Genomic DNA, 21,013 nt, shown 5'->3' with positions numbered 1-21,013 from the left:
CCCCCCCCCCCCCCCGCCCAGTAGCGATGTTTTAAAAAGCAAAAAGAAACTGTAAAACTAATTTTAGTACTTTATTTTCTTTTGTTTTTCTTCCTTTCTTCTTTTGAAACTAAAGTTCTGAAATTCGCTGTATTTTTAGCCCTTGCAGCCTGTCTCTGCTCCGACTGAGTACATTTCAGAGCCAGCAGCTACTGAACGAGGCCGCGCTGATCTAGAGCAGCATCTGTTGAGGCCGCGCAGGTGGTCAGAGGTCACAGTTTATAGGCTGCGAATCGCCTATAACTACGCGAACATTTACATAAACGTTTCTGTGGTTCCCGTCGGTGGCGGAGGCACAGGGTTACAGAGTAAATGCAGATAGATAAGGCTTCTAACGCGTTGCCGGTTTGCTTTCTGGTGAAGTTACGAGTGCAGGAAGTGTGGATCCGCCGTGTGTGGACAGCAGCGGCCAGGAGCAGGAACACAACGCGGATGACGTGGATTCCAGGACCGGTGTCCGGTGCCAGTTGGGCTCACTCAGATACTAGGGACACCGTGACGGACAGGGCGCGCGGTCCCTGCCCTCATTCGAAATCAACGAGCGTTCCGGCGCTCTCCGTGCAGCGTGGTGTTGACTTAGCCCGGGTTCTCCAGGCTTTGTGCGGGAGTAAAGCTTTGTGCCCTTAGCTTCTCGGGAAGTGCGATCCCAGGGAGCGGGGGTGAGGCGGGGAGGGCGGAGGGTTCATGCAGGAGTGGGTCTGTGAGCGTGATCCTCGGGGACTGCGTGGGAGGCTGTAGGCGCTCAGCCCTGGGGTTCGGCAGCATAAGGCGGGGGAGCACTGGTCCGGTGTCCCCTTGGCCTGTGGCGGGCCCCGGGCAGGTTCCCGGGTGGGAGGTGACGAGTAGGAAGGGGTGAGGGCACCAGGGGGGCGCGTGTGCCTGCGGGTCAGGCTGCGCGGAGCTGGGTGCCACCGCGGTGGTCGGAGGAAGGGTCTAGAGCGGCCGTAGGGACTTAGGGGCGCGTGGGGGGCGTCCGATCCCGGTGCTCCCGCCGCGGCCCTCCCCACGCCGTGGTTTCCACGCCCTTGGTGCTCGGATCCCGCCACCTCTGTCTGCGGCTCGGACGCCACCGCCGCTCCTCTTGGCTTGTCGCCTGGGGTCTCTCACCGGTCCTCTTCCCTCCAGGACGAAGAGGCGGTAAAGAAGCTGACGGTGAACCCCGGCACCAAGTCCAAGCTCCCCAAGCCGGTGCAGGACCTCATTACGATGATCTTCGACGTGGAGAGCATGAAGAAAGCCATGGTGGAGTACGAGGTGACCGCGCCTTTCTTTGATCTGCGCTTTGCCCCTGGCGCCGGGAGTCTGACGCCGGGTCGGAGCTCGCAGGCTGGTACGCAGGGGCTGGCGCGGGGCTCCGGGGCATTCGTGTCGGGAGCCCGGCCCTCAGCCCGAGGCCGACCCGGGGCCGCTGGTGCTCCTGAGATGGTTGACTTGCTGTGAGGCCTGTGGTATGTAGGGAGCCGGTGCTGGGCCCCGTCCCCCGCGCCAGGCCCCTCGATGCCGAGCACGCTTGTCCTGCAAGCCCAGGGTGCGTCTGCTTACGGCGAAAGAATCGGGCAGTACTGAGGAGGCTGGAGAACTTTCCGCGGGTGCCACTGGACAGAACTCCTCCTGTTTCTAAGAAGAGGGCAGGGGTGGGTCTGCCGTGTTCCCGCTGCCCGGGGCAGGGCCGGGGGCTCTGGGGGTGCGGCCCGGTGTCCCCGTTCGTTCTCCAGCCTGGCTCCGCTTTGCCCCGGGGGTGAGCGCGGATCCCCTTGTGGGGCTCGGCCCAGCGGCTGTTCGAGAACGCGTCTCGTTCTCCTGGAGGTTCCTCGGTGGGTTTGCCAGCGGCCAGGCTGTGCTGTCCTGTTCCCGGAGACCCCCGAGCCGCCTTCTGTCAGGATGGCCAGCCAGCGTGGCGGCTTGGGGACAGGCTCACGGGGTCAGGGGTGCATGAGGAGGAGCGAGGAGGCGCCCAGGGAAGAGGGTCTTGTCTCCGTTTGTTTAATGTTTTAAAAGAAGCGCCCCGTGGGTCATTTCTGGCTCCCTGTGCTCTGGTTCGTGGGATTTCTCGACTCCGGGCAGAACTGGCATCTCCCTGGGAAAAGCCGGTTTGGGGCTGGCTTTCTCTCACACGGGAGACTCAGCTTCTCAGGAAGGACAGGGCCCCTGGTGGGGAGAGAGCCCGTGGGGAGCGTGTGGGGAGTGGGGGGCCCGCATGGGATAGGGTCCCAGGTAGATGGGAAAACGTGGCGGCCTGGGAGCTCTGTCCCGGGGGGCCCGCCTTCGTGTCCCCTGTGGCTCGCTGTCCTGGCCGGGTCGGTAGGGCTGGGCCCCCGGTTTCTCTCGTCCCCACGGCCGGGGTGTAGGTTTTGAGGGGTGCAGGCCAGGAGACCGGTCTCTTCAGATGAGCACCAGGGCCCCATGGTCGGGGTGCCGCTCGCTTCAGAGAACCGGCCCCCCTCAGAGCCACTTTCCTCAGCGGCTCCCAGCCCCCGTTTCTGGTCGGACCGGAGATGCTGCGCTCAGTCCCATGCCCTGTGCTGGCCTCGGGGTAGATCGCCCACCTTCTCCCCCAGACCCAGCTCCGGCTGCTCAACTTCCCGGAAAATGGCCCCCGCCCCCCCCCAGGGTGGAGGGGAGAGAAGCGTGTGCCACGGGGGAAGGCCATTACTGGCCGCCGTGGCCGCCGCCCCACTTGTGCCTGGCACGTCCTCGTACCCCGTTAGTCACCGCGGGGGCTCCGTTCCTGGGATGCCCGCTCGGCCCCGCGGGCACAGGTGGGCCCTGGGGACTCGGAAGGGTTCGGGACGCGGGAGCGAGGAGCACAGGCTGAGTGCCTCACAGGGGGGCGGGTGCCCTCTGAGGAGCGTGGTCCCTCATACAGACGCGAGAGCGGGGCCGAGGGCAGGTGCGTCCCTAGGTGTGGGCCCTGTGGAGCCACGTCCCCGGTCCTCCCGCGACAGCTCAACACCTGTGTTGGTGGTCATTCCCAAAGCGGTGAGCGGGAGTGGTGTCGCTGGAAAAATGTGTGACCTTTCGGGGTAACTGACGAAAAGGGACGGCGTTAATTCGAACATAAACGCGTACGCTCAGAAGCATGTGCTTTGGGAAAAACATTTTCCGCCGCTTTACGTTCCCACTCAGCTGGGAGCAGCCTTAGCCGTGCGGGGGGACCTCATCCTCCCAGCGGGGATTGGTGGGAGTCGTGGGGGCTGGGGGGACCTCATCCGGGCCCTGCCTGCAGCGAGCGAGATCCTTCTCGCGCGCAGACCCCGGGTGCGGGCGGGGCCGCGAGCTGTAGCGCTGGGTCCCCGATCTCCCGGGAAGACGGGGCGCTTGCCCACCGTCCCGTCTCCACCGCTGAGCAGCTTTCGGAGGGAAAACGCCCCCTGTGTCCTCAGATTGACCTTCAGAAGATGCCCTTGGGGAAGCTGAGCAAGAGGCAGATCCAGGCGGCCTATTCCATCCTCGGCGAGGTCCAGCAGGTAGGCAGGGCCTCCCAGGCCTCTGCACCCCGGCTAGCAACGTCCCACGCCGCGGCGCACAGGGCTTAGGTTTCTTCAGATAAGCGTCACAAGCGTCTGCTACGTGCCAGAGGTGGGTGCGAGACTAATGAGTTAGCCGTGTTTTCAGCGATGGCATACGTAAGTCTAGAAACCGGATTAGGTGTTTGGTTCTCCCGCCTCATAAAAACGACCTGATTTTGTGTGCGCTTCGGAGTCAGGCTGAAATTGGGGGCGCCTGGCTGGCTCAGTCGTGGAGAGTGCGACTCTTGATCTCGGGGTCGTGAGTAGAGGCGCCAGGTTGGTTATAGAGATCACGAGATCACAAAAATCCTAAAAAAAAATCGAGAAGTTGAAATTGTTTTGCGTTGCTGGGAAACCATCAGCCAGAGAGCGAAATGTTTTCTCCGTTTTGTTTGTGCTCATTGGACGTCACCCTCCTGGTCCCCGGTCCCTCCCTGTGTGCCCTGGTGGGCAGGGTGCAGGCCTGGCCTGTGAGGGAAGAGCACCGGGAAGCTAAAGTGGGACCCCGAGAGCGGAAAGTGCTGGAGAGGAGCCCTTGAACCGGAGCCCTTCAATCCAGCTAGCAGCTGCGCCTAAGCCCTGGCCCCTTGGCTTGTCGCCCGCCGGCTGGGACGTGAAAGCGTTTGCTATTCCAGAACCCCCGGTGGAAAGGCTGGGATGCCCTGCCCCCCCCCACCAAGCAGAGCGAACTACACACAGAAACGTTAGCAATCGGGGAAGCCTGTGTCCCGGTGAGAAGCACACGTGCGGCCTGGGGCCTTGCGGGGGCCACATCGTCGCCCCTTTGCCACCCGTACCCCCCCCCCGCCGTGTCTGCCAAGTGTCCCAGTGGTCCGGCTCCTCCGTGTCTGCATTTATTGAGCACTTCCTGCATACGGGGCTCTAGTTGGCATCGCGGCAGTAGGGGAGCTAAGCCTTTCTGCATCTGGACCTCCAGGTGTGATAGAAACGAGTCCCTGCCTTAAAGCTGAAGGTCGGTGGGTAAGGGGGTTTGCCAGAGTTCATAGCGGTGGGGTCTTGCCCTTCAACGTTTTATAGTATAAAAATCCCAGGCGTTTCAGAAAGAGGAGTGTCTCGGGGGTGCCCGTGAGGTCGTCACCTGGCCGCTCCCGTTGACGTCTCACGTGGCGGTGGGGTGTGACAGGTCCACAGGTGCACAGTTCTTCCTAGAAACGGAAATTCACGTGGGGAGGGGTCCTGTGCTCAGGGTGGAATGGCACCAACTCTAGCTGGTCTTGGAAATTTCCGGGCCACTCCGGAGCCGGCTCGGACCTGCCGCATGCGGGGCCCTCCCAGCTGCCGCCTCAGTCCGTGTCCCCTCTGTTCCCTCCCCTGAAGGCGGTGTCCCAGGGCAGCAGTGATTCCCAGATCCTGGATCTCTCCAATCGCTTCTACACCCTGATCCCCCACGACTTTGGGATGAAGAAGCCCCCGCTCCTGAACAACGCGGACAGCGTGCAGGTAGCTCGCGGGTCCCGGCGGGGGCCCCGGGTCCGCTGGGCGCGGATGCACCTGGGTGTCACTCCCTGCCGCCGCTCCTCCGTGTCGTGACCCCTGAGGGCCGGGGGCAGTGCCGGGAGGACCTCGGGGCCCTCGCTTCAAAGTGGGATTTCTTCCCACGTCAGTGGAGACGGACCCCAGGCAAAACAGATGGGCTTTCTGCCCTGGCTGCGCCACGCGGAGCTGGCGGAAGGAGCCGCGGGGCAGGACGGCCTCCCCTGACGGCATCGCTCCCCTGCTTTCCCTCCCTGCCTCAGGGAGCTGGCCCCCGGTCCCCACCGGTCCCCACCGGTCCCCACCGGTCCCCACCTGTCCGTGTGCGGGGATGGAAATGCGTTCCCGCCGCAGGCTTGTAGCTCTCGGCCGTCCCCTCCCCCGGGGAGCAAGCCGCCCCCACCCCACCCCGGCATCCCCGAGAGTCCTCGGTAGTGTTCGCTGAGCGGCGGGTGGGTGACAGGCTGTCCCCCCCACACACACACACCCAGCTGGAAGGTCCCCCCACCCTGGTGCCAGCCCGAGGTGTGCTTTCTGTTCCTCCAGGCCAAGGTGGAGATGCTGGACAACCTGCTGGACATCGAAGTGGCCTACAGCCTGCTCAGGGGTGGCTCGGACGATAGCAGCAAGGACCCCATCGATGTCAACTACGAGAAGCTCAAGACCGACATCAAGGTAACAGCCCCCCCTCTGGCGCACCTGACCGCTGTCCCCGGGGAGCGGCGGGCCCTGAAACAGATTGCTGGTGGCCCGTGCGGAACCGTGGGGCAGCTCACCTGTAAACAGGCACCTTGGTGGCCGGGCAGCCTTCTCGGCCAGGGCCTCTGCTATAGGATTTTGAGGGACCTTCCAGAAAGTTCCTTCGTCCTCAGTCTAGAGAGGATCTGTTTTGGACGTTTGCGTGGTGTGAACCCTAGAAGGTGCAGAAGGTGACGGCAGCCGTGACGAACGTACGGTGCCGGGTCCGTGCTCTGGGGCCGAGGGACTGTGCCGCAGGCCCCTCAACTTCCGGGGGGCCGGGGCTTGGGCAGAAGTCCCCCTGCCTCGGGCCCGGCAGGGTTGTAAGTGTGAGCCTGGAATGGGGTGTTTACGTCCCTGAAAAGAGCGTTTGCTTCCCGCTTGGGACAAAACACGTCTGTAGGGCCAGGTAGAATAAGCCACCAAACGCCCCTTGATGGGTCCCGGGGGCACCTTCTTGACCGTAATGCTGTGGGCCTGGTTCTTGGTGCGGCACTCGTTCTCTATTTTTTTTTTTTTTTTAATTTATTTATTTATTTATTTTAACATTTATTTTTGAGACCGAGAGAGCCAGAGCATGAATGGGGGAGGGTCAGAGAGAGAGAGGGAGACACAGAATCTGAAACAGGCTCCAGGCTCTGAGCGGTCAGCACAGAGCCCGACGCGGGGCTCGAACTCACGAACCGTGAGAGCATGACCTGAGCCGAAGTCGGAGGCTTAACTGACTAAGCTACTCAGGCGCCCCTCGTTCTCTATTTTAATTAAGCGGAGGGAACCAGAGTTCCTAGAACACCCAGCCTTCCCCACGGCGCGCGTTTGAAGCCGTGTGTGGCGCCTCGTATGTGGCCGTTACTCCGTCGGGGGTTCTCCGGGGTCTCCCTCGCTCTGATTCCAAGACACGACGTTCTAGGTGGTGGACAGAGACTCCGAGGAAGCGGAGACCATCAGGAAGTACGTGAAGAACACTCACGCGACCACGCACAACGCCTATGACCTGGAAGTTGTTGACGTAAGAACCTCTCCCTCCCCCGCCCGCTCCCTCCAGCGTGGGCCTGGGTGGGAAAGAATCGTTGACTTCGCCTCGAGTAACGGGAGGAAGCGACTCGTTTGTCGAGCAGGGACAGTAGTGGTCTCACGGTTGAGGGTGGCTTCTTACTCTTTTCCTGTTTTGTTTCTTTTTTTATTCGTTTTCTGGCCCAAAGCCAAGTTTGGGAATCGGGAAGTCGTATCAGACACGCATGAGGGTCCGCGATGGGCTCCCGCCCCGTGCGGCCCTTCCCCACCCCACCGAATGACCTGTCCTACCGGAACGGGCCGTGCCCTCGGGGGGGGGGGGGGGGGGGGGCGGGGACGGTGGCCAGTAGATGTGTGTTAGGCGGAGTAACAAGTGGCGTCCGTCTCCTCGGGCAGATTTTTAAGATCGAGCGTGAAGGCGAGAGCCAGCGCTATAAGCCGTTCAAGCAGCTGCGGAACCGGCGGCTGCTGTGGCACGGATCCAGGACCACCAACTTCGCCGGGATCCTGTCCCAGGGGCTCCGCATCGCCCCGCCTGAAGCGCCCGTGGTACGTGCCTGGCGCGGGGCGCGGGGGCGGGGCCTCGTTTAAGGGTGGGCTTGGGCTCCGCCACGGCCGACAGGTGGCCACTGCCAGACCCTGAGCCCCGCGTTTGACTCTCGGGAGGAGGGGAGAGTAACGGCCAACGTTATGAGGCGTTGACACCCGCCAGGCACTGAGCTGAACGCGCACAGACTCGTTGAATTTTCACAAGAGCCCCGTGAGGTTCTTGCCCCGTTCAGAGGAGAGGAGAGCGGGGTCCGGAGGATACGTAGCGGCCCCGCGTCCCTGGTGCCTGGCCCCGGTCGGCGGTGCTCCGGATGTCGGCTGGAAGGTTTCAGTGTCCCTTTTCGAACCCTCCAGACCGGCTACATGTTTGGTAAAGGGATCTACTTCGCCGACATGGTGTCCAAGAGTGCCAACTACTGCCACACGTCCCAGGGAGACCCCATAGGCCTGATCCTGCTGGGGGAAGTTGCCCTTGGAAACATGTGAGTGAGCCTGGCCTCGGGCGGGTCTCAGAACTCCCTTGGCCACCACGACGGGGGAACCAGTTCTGGCCGAGTGAACTAGGGAGGCCCAGGAGCGCCTCACAAAACCCAGGATCGGGGATCCAGCCCGGCCTCGGGAACCGGCAGCGCCCATCTTCTTCCTGTGCACCGAGAAGCCGGGCTGGCTCGCGCAGACGATGGTCACCCCGTAGCGCGCACACCCCACGGGTGTTTAGGTTTTCCGTCCAAGTCTATCCCAGTTTCAAGCTCCCCGAAGAGAAAACCTGGTGGGTCCCATGTGGGTCGGGCGTCAGCCTTGATCCTGTGGATGTCACACAGAAAGCAGGGTTCGGTAATGAGCTGGGGGCCTGGGGATCGTGGCCCGGGCAGAGAAGCCTCGAGAGCGGCCGGCCGCGGCTCCAGACAGACCCTCTCCTTCGTAGTGGCCCCGGAGCCGTGGTCGCGGACGCAGTCGATGCACAAAGAGCACACCCTCGCTTTCTGAAGCCCGGCCGGGAGGGAGCTCTGGCAGCAAGGGCGCGCTGGGTTCTCGGGGCGCTTGTCGGTTCTCACGTGGCTTCCTGCCGGTCAGACTGTTGGGGTGGGAGCCCTTGGGCCGTGGAGGCCGCTGACACTGACCTCTCCTGAATAGGTACGAGCTGAAGCATGCCGCGCATATCAGCAAGTTACCCAAGGGCAAGCACAGCGTCAAAGGTAGGGTGGCTCAGAAACTGCCCTGGGCGCCTGGGACACCACCGGGAGGGCGCTTTCTCCCCCAGAAGGCTGTGTTCCCGTAGCTTGTCGTAGAAACTCCGCTCCCGCTCTGTGGCTGGCGTCGCAGACGGCAAAGGAGGGTCTTGGCGCGGGCGGCAGCAGGCAGGGGCATTGGGTTCTGACCTGACTCCGCTGCGGCTCGAGGGCCTCTCGTGACCTCTCATGACGCAGTGGGGCCTGGGGTGTCTTGGATCGCGTGGCTCGTGGCACCTGATGCTTTGGGGCCTCCACCTGCCAGGCGGAAGTGACTGCGGTTCTGCTGCTGAGTTCTGCTCAGCAGAAAGAGGATCCCGGGGGGCAGGGGAGGGGCGCTGTTCTTGAACTCAGTAAGGCTCGTGCCCCGGGAACGTGGCGTGTCACCTACAGGTTTCTCTATCCGGAAGGACAGAGCGCAGAATTCGCGTGTGGCTTTAAAACGAGCGCATGGACCAACATAACGTGGACCGCCTCTCCTGGAAACATCTTCCGCCTCTGTCCCCACAATTCATATCACTCCGGCCTTCTCTGCAGGTTTGGGCAAGACGACCCCCGACCCTTCAGCTAGCATCACCATGGATGGCGTAGAAGTTCCCCTTGGGACGGGGATCCCGTCGGGCGTTAACGATACCTGTCTGCTGTATAACGAGTATCCTTTTCCGCGTGGGCCGTGGGCCACGCTGTCCGCGCGGGCGCAGGGGGCAGCGGTCCCTTACGCGCCCAGCGTCCCGGGCGCAGCCTGACCGGAGACCCTCCGGCCGACACGCCCTCGGCGGCCTGCCCTGGGGGAGAGAGCGGGTGCTCCGCCTCCGGGGGGCCTGGTCTGCGGGGTGTGACCTTGGCAGCCGCGGGTGCTCGCTCCGCCGTGAGACCGTGTGCTCCTTGACGCGCCCCCTCCAGGTACATTGTGTACGACGTCGCTCAGGTAAATCTGAAGTACCTGCTGAAGCTCAAGTTCAACTTCAAGACGTCCCTGTGGTGAGCCCGGGGACGTGTGGCCGAGGCGCAGCCGGGGGCGGGGGCCGGTGCGCCCCCGCTCGGCGGCCGAGAGCGCAAACCTTCCTAAATCCCCTCAGAAAGGATTCTCTGTGAGCGTTTGGTCACGTGTGAAATGATGTTCCTAGCTTTTCAAACCCCTTGTTTGTGTGGGTCTGGGGGTGGGACGGGCGGTGGGGTCCTGCCAGCCAGAAGCCGGGTGGCGACAGCTGACGATACACGAGAGGCTGGGGCCAGGTATTCGTCCAGACTAGTCCCGCGGGAAGAGCCAGGCCCGGTCAGAACGTCTGCCTTACTGGTTTCCCCAGGGGAGGAAAGAATAATCTTCCGCCACTTCTAAGCATCTGCCTTTAGTTCAGGTTTTGGAAAAATGTTAAGCGTTTATTTTGAGGTAAAAATAAAAACTAATTTCATACTACTTAGATTTTCTTTATTTTGCATCAATTGCCTTTTTTTTAGACCTTTCTTCCCCCTTCCCCGCCCCGCCGTGTGTGAGTTCTGTGGGGAGACCAGGAGGAGGGAGATCAACAATTTCTTCTCATACTTAGACCAGAAAAAAAAGTGCTTTCCTTTTCTAGAGACACGCGGACAGGGAAGCTCTTGGAATCTGTAGCATAGAGGGGCCTGGGGGGCTCGGTAGGTGAAGCGTCCGCCCTCAGCTCAGGTCGTGAGCTCACCGTTCGTGAGTTCGAGCCCCACGTGGGGCTCTATGCGGACAGCTCGGAGCCTGGAACCTGCTTCGGATTCTGCGTCTCCTCCTCTCTCAGTCCCTCCCCTGTTCATGCTCTCTCTCTCTCAAAAATAAATAAACATTAAAAATAGAGCGTAGCGACTTAACAGCTGCATTTGAAATTCCCGAACCTCCTGCAAGCAGCCCGTCTGGCGAGTGGAGACTGTCGCTGACACCCCAAGGGCTCCTCGTAACTCTCAAAGCGGGACCGGCTTCTGCGTTTGTGTCCGCGCGTTTGGTCTCATTCTGGCCACAGTCTGGTTACTGTTCACGGTACAAGGTCCGCGAAGACCGGAGGGGACTTGGTGCCTGTGTCCGTGGGACCCCAGAGCGCCCAGGGCGGTGCCCCGTCCAAGTGGCCGAGGAGCAAACCCCAGACGTCGGAAAGCGGCTTGCTTTCTCCTTTCTCTGGCGGTGGACCCGTCGCGGGGCGGGACGTGCTGGCGGCCTGCGGCTCCGACCCGCGGGGCGTGTGGAAGTGATGCTGGGGGGGGGGAGGGGGAGGGCCGTGACACGTGGACCTCCGACGATAGGAGAACGGGGAGTGGGCGGCGCGGGGACCGCGGTCTGAAACCTTGGGTGAGACACGGGTCTGGTGAGGGAGACCGCGCAGGGGTCCCCGGTGTCCTCCGCGGCGGCAGAGACGCGAAGCAGGTGCTCCCGGGGCTGAGCTACACGGGGCCACAGTAATGGGCTGTGTGTGGCCGCGGCTGTGTCCCGCGGTAGCCGCGGTCGTGACTCCACACGGTTACCTGAGGGCCACGCGAGCAAGTCAACTTGATAACAGTAGAGTCCTCGACCTGCCGAAAGCCCTCGGCGCCTTTGACCAGAGACCCGCTCCCGATGAGCCGTTCAGTCAGGCCCGGCTTCCTGGATCCCGACTGTTCTGTGTCCTCGGCACCCCGGGCGGCCCAGGGAAAGGCAGTTTTACCCTCGCGGTCCTTGATGGGACAAAGTAGTTTCAGGCTGGAGTGAGTGCTCAAGGGGTTCCCTGTAATCAGCACTGGTGTTTTTTTATTTTTAAAGGGACGTTAGGTCTGATAGGATTTATTTATTTTTAACGTTTGGGAGAGACAGAGCAGAAGCAGGAGAGAGGCAGAGAGAGGGAGACACAGAACCTGAAGCAGGCTCCAGGCTCCGAGCTGTCGGCACAGAGCCCACGGTGGGGCTCGAACCCACAGACATTGAGATCATGCCCTGAGCCGAAGTCAGACGTTAACCCACAGAGCCCCCCCAGGCGCCCCGGTCATAACTGACGTCTTCAAGAGATTTGTGTTTCGGAATTCACGTTTTTTTCTGTAAGGGAACCTGCTATGTTCTCCGGTATTTATAGTTTGGGTGTCTTTCCCCCCTTAGAAAACCGGTCCCAACCCAGGGTGGAGCTAAGTGCATCCTGGTGGTTAAGCCTTTCACAGAAACCCAAGCGAACAGGTGCGGCGCCGGGCCCAGGGGTGGGCTGCCCTCTGCCTGCAGCGGGGAGCCGTGCACACGAGCTCGGCTCACCGGCCCGACCACGCCGGTCCACCCGGTGGCGTGTGCACGCGCGCTCTGGCCTTCGAGGCCTGTCCCTGCAGGGTGCCGGCCGGTGGATTCGAGGTGGCGGTTCTGCCTTGCTGCACTTGGGGTGTCGCCCCGCCGACGTCCCAGAGCCCAAGGACCGTCCCCTGAGGGAGAGGACACCCTCCCGCCAAGTCTGCTAGCCCTCACGCTGCAGCCCGCCCCCACCGCCTCCTCCCCACATCGAGTGTCGCCGTTGAGGCTTTTGTCTCGGGAGTGGCTTCTCTTGCACCTGCCAGGTTCGTCCCGTTAACACTCGGGCATCACCCACGTTCCTGAGGGGCTTCTGTTCCCAAGGCCCCTTCCCTTAAATTCTGTGTCAATTCCCAAAAGGTTAGAGTTTGCACGTTTTCTTAAGGAATGGTATTTCCACCATTTGCAGGCAAGACCTTCAAATGGCAGGTTTAGGGAGGTCTGCCGATTAACCGCACCCCACGGTTTGCCCTTTTTCCTGGCTGAGGACCAGTCTCTAAAGTGGGTAATCTGGGGGCATCTGGGTGGCTCCGTCGGTAAAGCGTCCGACTCTTGGTTTCGGCTCAGGTCATGATCTCACGGTTCGTGGGATCGAGCCCCACGTCGGGCTCTGTGCTGACGGTGCAGAGCCTGCTTGGGATTCTCTCCCTCTCTGCCCTTCCCCTGCCCATGCTGTCTCTCTCTCTGTCCCCACCCCCTCTCTCACACACACACTCTCAAAATAAATAAACTTAAAAAAAAAAAAAGTGATGGGGCGCCTGGGTAGCTCAGCTGCTTAAGTGTCTGACTTCGGCTGAGGTCATGATCTCCCAGTTCGTGGGTTCGAGCTCCGCGTCGGGCTCTGCGCGGACAGCTCGGAGCCCGGAGCCTGCTTCGGGTTCTGTGTCTCCCTCTCTGTGCCCCTCCCCCACTCATGCTCTGTCTCTCTCAAAACTAAACATGAAAAAAAATTAATAATAATAAAAACGGACTCCTGTCCGTTGGTATCTATAAATGTTTAGGTAGGTCTGTCTGTAACCCCGGATTCCTCACCTCCTAGCTCAATGCATTTTCAACTCAGGACCTTTGGAGAACCAGTGACAGGTTCCATGTGGGGAAATGGAGGCAGGACTCCAGGTGTACTCCTGGGGGTCCCCTGAGCCATGGCCCCGGTCTGGCCCTTTAACCAAGTCTTTCTCCCTCATTGACCAAAAAGATGACTCGAGCCATTCAGAATCCCTGAACTCTTTTGGTACCTACCTCTTCGAGTTGTTTGTTCAAGATTTTATTAAAAAAAAAAAAAAAAAAAGATTTTAAGTTGCCTCTACACCCAACGTGAGGCTCGAACTCACAACCCTGAGGTCAAAAGTCTGACGCTCCACCGACACAGCCAGCCGGGCGCCTCCTTTGAGTTGTTTTGAGAATGGGTGTGCTGATCCCTGCGAAAGATTCGGTGTGGTTCCTGACCCTGATGCGCCCTCGGTGCGTCTCCGCCGTTACCGCTGAAATCCCAGCCCAGGTCTGGCCGCGGCGTGAGTCCACGCGAGAAGCTCCGGAGGGAAGAGGGGAAGCCGGGGACCAGGACAAAGACACCAGCCCTTGTGCTTCGTAGGGGGGACTTGGACAGTCTCGGGAGGAAGAGCCCAAGGCTGTGAAGGGGCCACGGGCGCCCCTTCCATCCGTCACGAGGCCTCGCCGTGACCCTGGCCTTCCCGCTCCGCGTGGCGTCGTCCCCGGCTGCCTCCCCGCATCCACCTTGACTGACGGGACCAGTCCCCGCCACTGGCCTCACCAGGCCGGCCCGCTTCCAGGAGGCAGGCCCTGCCAGGGCTCAGAATAGCCCAGCCGCGGCCTCAGCAGATGGCCGGGCTAATTTTAGCCGTGTGGTGCTCACCCGGGGACCCGGCCGGGCTTTGGAGATTCGAATAAGCCGGTGTGCCGCTTTGCTCTGCAGCCGGCAGCAAAGCTTTGAGTTGTTGTGACCCGCGTGTCCGCCCAGCACTTTCCCGGCATCCCAGAAAGACGCTCTTTACGGGATTCTGTTTGCTCTGAGCCAACAAGAGCCCGAACTACAGAGCCAGCGGGCAGGGAGGCCCGTGGGGCGCTGGGGACGAGCCTGGAGCCCGAGCGCCGGTGGGGGCGCGGGGGTGGGAAGCAGGGTCCTGCCTCGCTGTGCCCGCTAACAGGCAGGCGGCGGGGTCCTCGGTGTCCTGGGCGCGCGGGCTCTCTCGGCAAAAGGAAAGAAGAAAGCCGATTCTCCAGACCCCCCACCCCCTACCCCCGGTTCCTTCTCTGGGCCACATCTGGCCGATGGGCTGCGTTTTCCGGCCACGGAAGGACCGACCAGGAAGAAATCGGCCACAGGTGGCAGCAAGGACCCGGTGACAACCTAGTGTGGAGTCGGCAGCTGTGGAAACCGAGGCTCAAGGAAATAGCAGACTCTGCCCGGGGTCCCCACGCAGGTCAGAACGGAGCTGTTTTGGGGCGCCTGCGGGGGCTCAGTTGGTTAAGCGTCCGGCTCTTGATTTCGGCTCAGGTCACGATCCCACGGTTCGTGGGTTCGAGGCCCGCGTTAGCACGGACCCTACTTGAGATCGTCTCTCTCCCTCTCCACCCCTCCCCCTGCCCAAAATAAGTAAATGTAAAAAAAAAGAATTGAGCTGGATTTTCCAGCGTGATGTTCCTCACGAGTCCCCTTTGGACCGCCCCCCCCCCCCCCCCCCCCCCCCCCCCACCTCCCAGAGGGTGAAGAGCCAGCCCCGTGTGGCCCGGAGGCCTGCGTCGCAGCTGCCTCGGCCCCTCTCTCGGCTGATGACTAGCCCCTGGAGGACGGTGAGGACAGAGCCAATGGCAGGAGAGTGAGGAGCCCGGGATCCGGTCTGCAGCCTCCTCTGCTGGGTCCATAACTCCTAGAAGGTGGGGTTCTAATTCAGCTCTGTTCTCTGGGCTTTCCCTTCACGCTGGCCATGCGGCAGACAGCAGGGAAGGAGACAGTCGCCCCCTCGTCGTTCTCTTTCTCCCGGAAAAAAAGGGAAAAAAGAGACTTTTCTCCGTTGGTCCCCGGGGACTGATAGGCCAGGTCGGGCCACACGCCAGAGCCCCAGCCGCAAGGGAGGTGGATGTGGGGTGTCGGGCATCAGCAGCCTGTTTGGGCCGAGGCGGGCCCCTCCAGCAAGGACCGAGGCGGCGCACGGGGGCGGAGTGGGCGCAGAGGCGTGGGTTCGGACACACGTCCTCTGGGACTTCTCTGGACGTTCGAAACCACGGCTGCAGAGCATCTCGAAGACATTCTGTGATTTTTTGCGAAGATGGAAACCACGGAGACAGAGCCCACGCCCGGAACGGTTCAAGTGGCGGTACTCGGGCTAATCTCGCAGCCACCGTCCGGCTTCGGTGACGCTGCCCAGGTCGCTCCTGGGACAAGTGAGCTCTTATTTTCCTCTTGATGTTTTGCCGTGAACTCGCCCCGAGGATGGCCCGTCCTCCCCTGCGTGTCTGGAGTGGGAAACCTTTGCCTGAGCAGTTCCTGGGTCCCGGCTGTCATACTGGTGGTGATTCGGTGCCACCGCGGTGCCCAGGACACCAGGGACAGTGTGACGGGCCGTGACAGGCGGTGATGACCCCGGGGTGGGGCCGGCGGCCCTCTGCGGGCAGGGCAGGTGGTCCCGGCAGGGACTGGGCTCCGGGCAGCTGGCTTGTGGCAGCGACTGAGGGAACGCACGCGACACCCGCCAAGCTAACACTTCACCCAGCACGTCTTATCTTCATCGTGTCCAACAAGCACAGCATGTGATCAAAACCATTTCGTTTTCTCCCGCTGCCCTTTGAAAGTTGTTCGGTGGGTGGGAGCGCCTGGCTGGTCGGTCGGTGGGGTGTGCGTCTCTTCGTCTCGGGGGTGTCAGTTCAAGCCCCGTGTTGGGTGTAGAGATTACTTAAAAATAAAACATTTTCTTTAAAGCTTATTTATTTTGAGACAGAGAAACAGAGAGACAGAGAGAGAATGGGTGAGGGGCAGAGAGGGAGACACAGAATCCGAAGCAGGTTCCAGGCTCTGAGCTGTCAGCCCAGAGCCCGATGTGGGGCTCGAACCCACAAACCACGAGATCATGACCTGAGCCGAAGTGGGACACTTAACTGACTGAGCCACCCAGGCGCCCCAAAACATTTTTTTAAAAATAGGGGCGCCTGGGTTAAGCATCCCACTTTGACTCAGGTCATGACATCACAGTTCGTGAGTTCGAGCCCCGTGTCGGGCTCTGTGCGGACAGCTAGGAGCCTGGAACCTGCTTCGGATTCTGTGTCTCCCTCTCTCTGCCCCTCCCATGCTCATGCTCTGTCTCTGTCTCTCCCAAAAATAAACATTAAAAAAAATTTGGGGCAGGGAGCGCCTGGGTGGCTCAGTCAGTTGAACATCCGACTTCAGCTCAGGTCACGATCTCACAGTCTGTGAGTTCGAGCCCCGTGTCGGGCTCTGGGCTGACAGCTAGGAGCCTGGAACCTGCTTCAGATTCTGTGTCTCCCTCTCTGTCCGCCCCTCCCCTGCTCATGCCCTGTCTGTCAAAAATACACATTAAAAAAAATTTTTTTTTAATAAATAAATATGGGGCGTCTCGTTGGCTCAGTCAGTAGAGCATGTAGCTTGACCTCAGGGTTGTGAGTTCAAGCCCCATTTGGGGCGTGGAACCTACTTATAAAATAGAATAAGATAACATAAAAAATTAAATAGTTCAGCAAGGGAACCTTTCTCCTGCCCCCGGAAGAAAAGTCTGGGTCTCTTTCCTTCCATAAAAGACAAATGGCCTTTCACACCCCACGATGACCCTGAGATTCAAACACAGTTTCGGCTTCTCCCCAGGCACTGACCCCTGACCTGGCGGGAGGTTCTCAGAGGCCTGGGACTCTTCTCAGACTGTTTCCCCTGCACACGTGCTGTGTTTTGAGGTCTCCCTCCTAACTTCAATCTTAACACCCCATTGCACACCATTTCATTCCACCCTCGCTCCAACCCTGTGACGTAGACATTACTGTCCACGGTCTCCAGGTGGGAAACTGAGGCACAGCTGAGTCACTTGCCAAAGTCCGCACAGTCACGTACACGACGGGGCTAAGTTCCGGACGTGCCTTTCATTGCCCGAACCCTACAGACCGTGCTGGACGGGCGGACCAAGCGACAACCCCCGTCACCTACCCCGGCAGCCGATGAAAGTTGGGTTCAGTCTTTTGTACAAAGGAAGGATTATCGCACCTCCGAGCAATCTTCTGGGGGTTGGGGGGTGGAAATGCTCTGTATCTTGGTTGTGGTATCAGAGTCACTGAGTTGCTCATTTTAAGTAGATGCTTTTGGGGGTGCCTGTGTGGCTCAGTCGGTTGAGCGTCCGACTCCGGCAAGAGGTCATGCCTCTGAATGGAGCGAGCTCCGGGTTTGCCCTCTTCTGACCTCCTCGTGGCCTGAAGGGTGGGGGGCCCGACCCGGTGACCCCCGGGGGTGAGACTGTGGTCCCCGCCACACTGCCTGGACCTGGCTGGTCCAGCCGGGAGCCCCGGACAGCATGCCAACCCCCGTGTCCCCCTTCTTCTTCATCTGTAAAGTGGGGTTCAAGGCACCTGTTCATGGAGCTCTTCCAAGGACTGGTGGGTGTTCTTCCTCTCCAGTTTTCGCGAGTTAGTAGGTGCGAAGGACTTAGATCGGTGCCCGGTACGCAGTTACTGGCGTGGGGCCACGGCAGCCAGACCCACGTGGCTTCGGAAAGTCTCCCCGACACCCGGTCATCACGGAGCCCTTCCGGCCCCCCACGTACCCCTCTCGGCGGCCTCCGTCCGTGTCAAACGTTTCAACCATTACACTTGCTCATCAGACCGTCTGCATGTATTAACTTTATTACAATTGGAATTAGATGTAGAATTAGTTCAATACCGCGTCTTAGGTTTCCGAAAATCTGTGTGGTACAGCGCGATGCAATTCTGTGAGAAAAACATTTAACTGTACGTGCCTAGAAGAGAAAAAAAAAAAAAAAGATCAAGAAGAAAACCCCCCCAAAATGTAAAAACGTCCCTCTCCGGCTGGTGGACTGACGGGGGATTTTTAATCTTTGGGGTTTTTCAGGGTTTTTCACAACAAGGTTTTCGATTCAGGTCATAGAAACAAATGAATGTTTTGATTTTTTTTTTTAAGCTTATTCATTTGTGAGAGACAGTGAGTGAACGGGGGAGGGGCAGAGAGAGAGGGAGACCCAGAATCCGAAGCGGGCTCCAGGCTCCGAGCTGTCAGCGCGGAGCCTGACGCGGGGCTCGAACTCCCAGACCGCGAGATCACGACCTGAGCCGAAGTCGGACGCTCCCTGCCAGTGTAAAAAGGGCGCCCCAACAATGAATGTTTTTAACATGGTTGGGGAGTCTCTGTGTTCCGGCCACGCTCTCCTCGCCCCTGCACTCGGTCCCCGGTATCCCAGTCTCTCCTGAGTTTTCCCCAAGGCAGGCCTGAGACAGAAGACACTGGCAGGGCCAGAGGGCACCACGGTGGCTCCCTGCTGGGGCCTCCTTCACCTGCTGCCCGCCCCCCCCCCCCCACCGGGGCCCATTAGCACCTGCGGGGCTTCATCCCCAAGAGGCTCCTGGCCCTTAGTCCCAGAACGCTGCCTGACAGAGGGCTGTGGCCTCGGTGCCCGGTGCCCGAGACAACTCCTTCCAGGCCTTGCGCCCGGGCACCGCCCGCTGGAGAGACGTTTTTCTGCACTTCCAAAGCACCGTCGTCTTTTCCGACTGGGAGGTTGGGTTTTACAGAGGGAAAGGCCCACCTGGTCGAGGGTGGACCCCGAGGCGGGGGAATCGGTGAGCTCTCTGGCTGATGGAGAATAAGGGACAGCGCAAGAGGGGCGAGTCCCCACTGTGAGACCTGGACAAGCTCCAGGAGCTGAGGCAACGTCCCCCAGATGGGCCCTGAGTGCTGACGCTTACCGGCTCGCATGACGAAAATGCTCAAAATGAAAAAGCGTCGATTTGTTTGTCCTTAATAGGGGCAAGAAGGAGCGAAGCAGGGGTGTCCGGGCCCCCTCCTCCGCTCCCCGAGGGGTGGAGGGGTGGAGGCCCCCGGGGAGGGGCGGAGCCTGCGCCCAGCCTGGCCAAGGGTGTGCTGGGCCTGGGCAGTGGGAAGTCCAGAACGGAGTCCCCAGCAGAGTCCCCTTCACCTTAGAAGTCCCCGTCCTGAGTGACCCCCGAAAAGGTGGATTGAAACCCAGGACGTCGCCCGTGAGGGTGCAGTGAACCCACCGGCCCCTGGGTGCCCCTGCAGGGTGACGCATGGGGCACAGAGGGAGCAGTGGCTGAGCCTGAACGTTCTCTCCACACCCCCTGCCGGACTAAGGGGCGGCACGGGGTCAACCCGGCACCTCTTCCGGGCCAGGACAGACGCCCGGACCCAGTTTGGTTGGGTTTGATTTTGAATGTTTATTTACTTATTTTGACAGAATCCCAAGCAGGCTCTGTGCTGACTGACGCGGGGCTCGAACTCAGGAACCGTGAGATCATGACCTGAGCCGAAATGGAGAGCCGGATGCTTCGACTGAGCCGCTCGGGCCCCGGGCCCCAGTTTTTAAACACCTTGGCTCTGTTGATATTCTGCCCCAGGTGCTCAGCTGAGGCATTTCAAGGGCAAGGAACCACCTGTCTTAAGAGTTTTCCCCCCTCGATCTATGGAGCCACCGGACTGAGAAAGCCATTTTACATCCTGAAGCCAGTAAGCACTTCCTTCTCCGTTTCGAAGAGAAAATCGTTTCGAGAAATGATTTCAGGGGTGCCTGGCTGGCTCAGTCGGTGGAGCATGGGACTCTTGATCTTGGGGTTGCAAGTTCGAGCCCCACATTGGGTGTGGAGATGACTTAAAGATAAAATCTTAAAAAAAAAGAAGAAGAAGAGGAAGAAGAAGAAAGAAAAGAAAAATGATTTTATAGAAAATCTTTAAAAAGACCTAAGTCAAATGTTTAAATATATATAGCCTGTTCTTTGTTATTCCAAGAAACCCTCTCGGAACCACCATCTTGGAAAGAGCTCGTATTTAATGGAAAGCAAATAAATTAAGGGACTGAAATGAAATAAGGCTTCTCAACCTTGACACTATGAACATTTGGGGCTGGATAATTTTTGTAACGGAGCGGGGGCCGTTAACAGCATTCCTGGCCTCCACTCACTGATGCCAAGGGCATACGTACACTGCCTTTGGTGACGGTCACAAATGTCCCCTGGGGGGACAAAGCCACTGCATCAGATGACTGCAGCCGCGGTCAAAGCCTCAACTTCCCTGTGAATCAAATCATGAGCCACAATCACCCAGTTAAGCTGCTTCAGAATCCCTGACCCACAGAAACGGTGAATTCATAGACTCTACACAACACGTAAAATATATAATACACACTTGATACAATGTATAACGTGCATAAAGTTCTTGGGGGTGTTTATTGTGCTGCCATAAATAATCAACTCAGCGGGCACATGAGCTGTTCAGAGGAAAAGAAGCGTCCTCACGTTTCTTCAGGTTCTCAGGAGGCACCTGACCCCAAACCGTTTAAGAACCCCGATCTGGGCCAGCCTCCCTGCCAGTGTAAAAATCCTTTGCACAACACGCCTGAGCGCTGGTCAGCCTCGCGGTGCTTGAATAGTCCACTGCCTCGTAAGGTCACTCCGTTCACCGTTAAAAAAAAAAGCGGCTGTACTGAACCGAGCCAAAGTCTGCTGCCTGAGCTCCCGGCCCCGAGGCTGACCAGTTTTTTTCAGGTTTCCTTACCAGTTCCTGGAGCCCTATCAAAACTTAGCTTCTCTGTGCCCTCCTCCCCCTCTCTCTCTTCTCCCTCCCCTCACCCCAATCCCTACTCACCTGTCGATCTGCCTTTCCTGGACTGTCTCCTTCAAGGCCCCTTTAGTGTCCGTTGAAATCCAACAGGATACTTCCCTTGGCTCCTTTGAAACAGGTCCGGCCCCACTACTTCCAAAGCCGGCCACCGTGGCTCAGAAACAAAACAGACGCAGAAGGAGAAACCACAGGGCAACGAACCTCTTCCCAGAACGCGCGCGACCAGGTGGACGCGGGATTTTCATTGCCCGAGAGCTCGTGCAGTAGGAGGTGCCTGCTGGCGCTCATTGGCTCAGGTGGCACGGCCCGGCCCACTCTCATTGGCTCACCGCACGGCCCGCTCTCATTGGCTCAGGTGGCA

At 59.8% G+C, this 21,013-nt stretch overlaps 1 protein-coding gene and 1 long non-coding RNA gene across 4 annotated transcripts in view; one reads left to right on the top strand and one right to left on the bottom strand.

Moving 5' to 3' along the window:
* Window positions 1–9,989, top strand: part of PARP1 (poly(ADP-ribose) polymerase 1) — a 38,520-nt gene extending 28,531 nt beyond the window's left edge. Inside the window, exons 14-23 of one of the 3 annotated variants that reach the window (XM_049635118.1) lie at window positions 1,165–1,293; window positions 3,423–3,506; window positions 4,887–5,009; window positions 5,589–5,717; window positions 6,691–6,789; window positions 7,191–7,343; window positions 7,698–7,825; window positions 8,478–8,539; window positions 9,110–9,224; window positions 9,476–9,989. In XM_049635118.1, coding sequence (XP_049491075.1) covers window positions 1,165–1,293; window positions 3,423–3,506; window positions 4,887–5,009; window positions 5,589–5,717; window positions 6,691–6,789; window positions 7,191–7,343; window positions 7,698–7,825; window positions 8,478–8,539; window positions 9,110–9,224; window positions 9,476–9,557 — 1,104 coding nt within the window. In that variant the 3' untranslated portion in view covers window positions 9,558–9,989. Of the gene's footprint in view, window positions 1–1,164; window positions 1,294–3,422; window positions 3,507–4,886; window positions 5,010–5,588; window positions 5,718–6,690; window positions 6,790–7,190; window positions 7,344–7,697; window positions 7,826–8,477; window positions 8,540–9,109; window positions 9,351–9,475 lie in introns of those variants that run through there. The other 2 variants (XM_049635117.1, XM_049635119.1) reach the window with 2 other exon arrangements.
* Window positions 9,990–16,506: 6,517 nt separating this feature from the next.
* LOC125925074 (uncharacterized) lies at window positions 16,507–20,996 on the bottom strand. The gene is made up of 3 exons (XR_007458695.1): window positions 20,677–20,996; window positions 20,015–20,103; window positions 16,507–17,800 (listed from the first exon to the last, which is right to left on the bottom strand). It is a non-coding gene; the product is annotated as an uncharacterized LOC125925074 (long non-coding RNA).
* Window positions 20,997–21,013: the final 17 nt, after the last annotated feature.

Source organism: Panthera uncia, chromosome F1 (genome assembly GCF_023721935.1).
Source record: "Panthera uncia isolate 11264 chromosome F1, Puncia_PCG_1.0, whole genome shotgun sequence".
Classification (NCBI taxonomy): Eukaryota; Metazoa; Chordata; class Mammalia; order Carnivora; family Felidae; genus Panthera; species Panthera uncia.
Note: the sequence above shows the minus strand (reverse complement) of the source record. Positions and strands in the feature narration are given on the sequence as shown.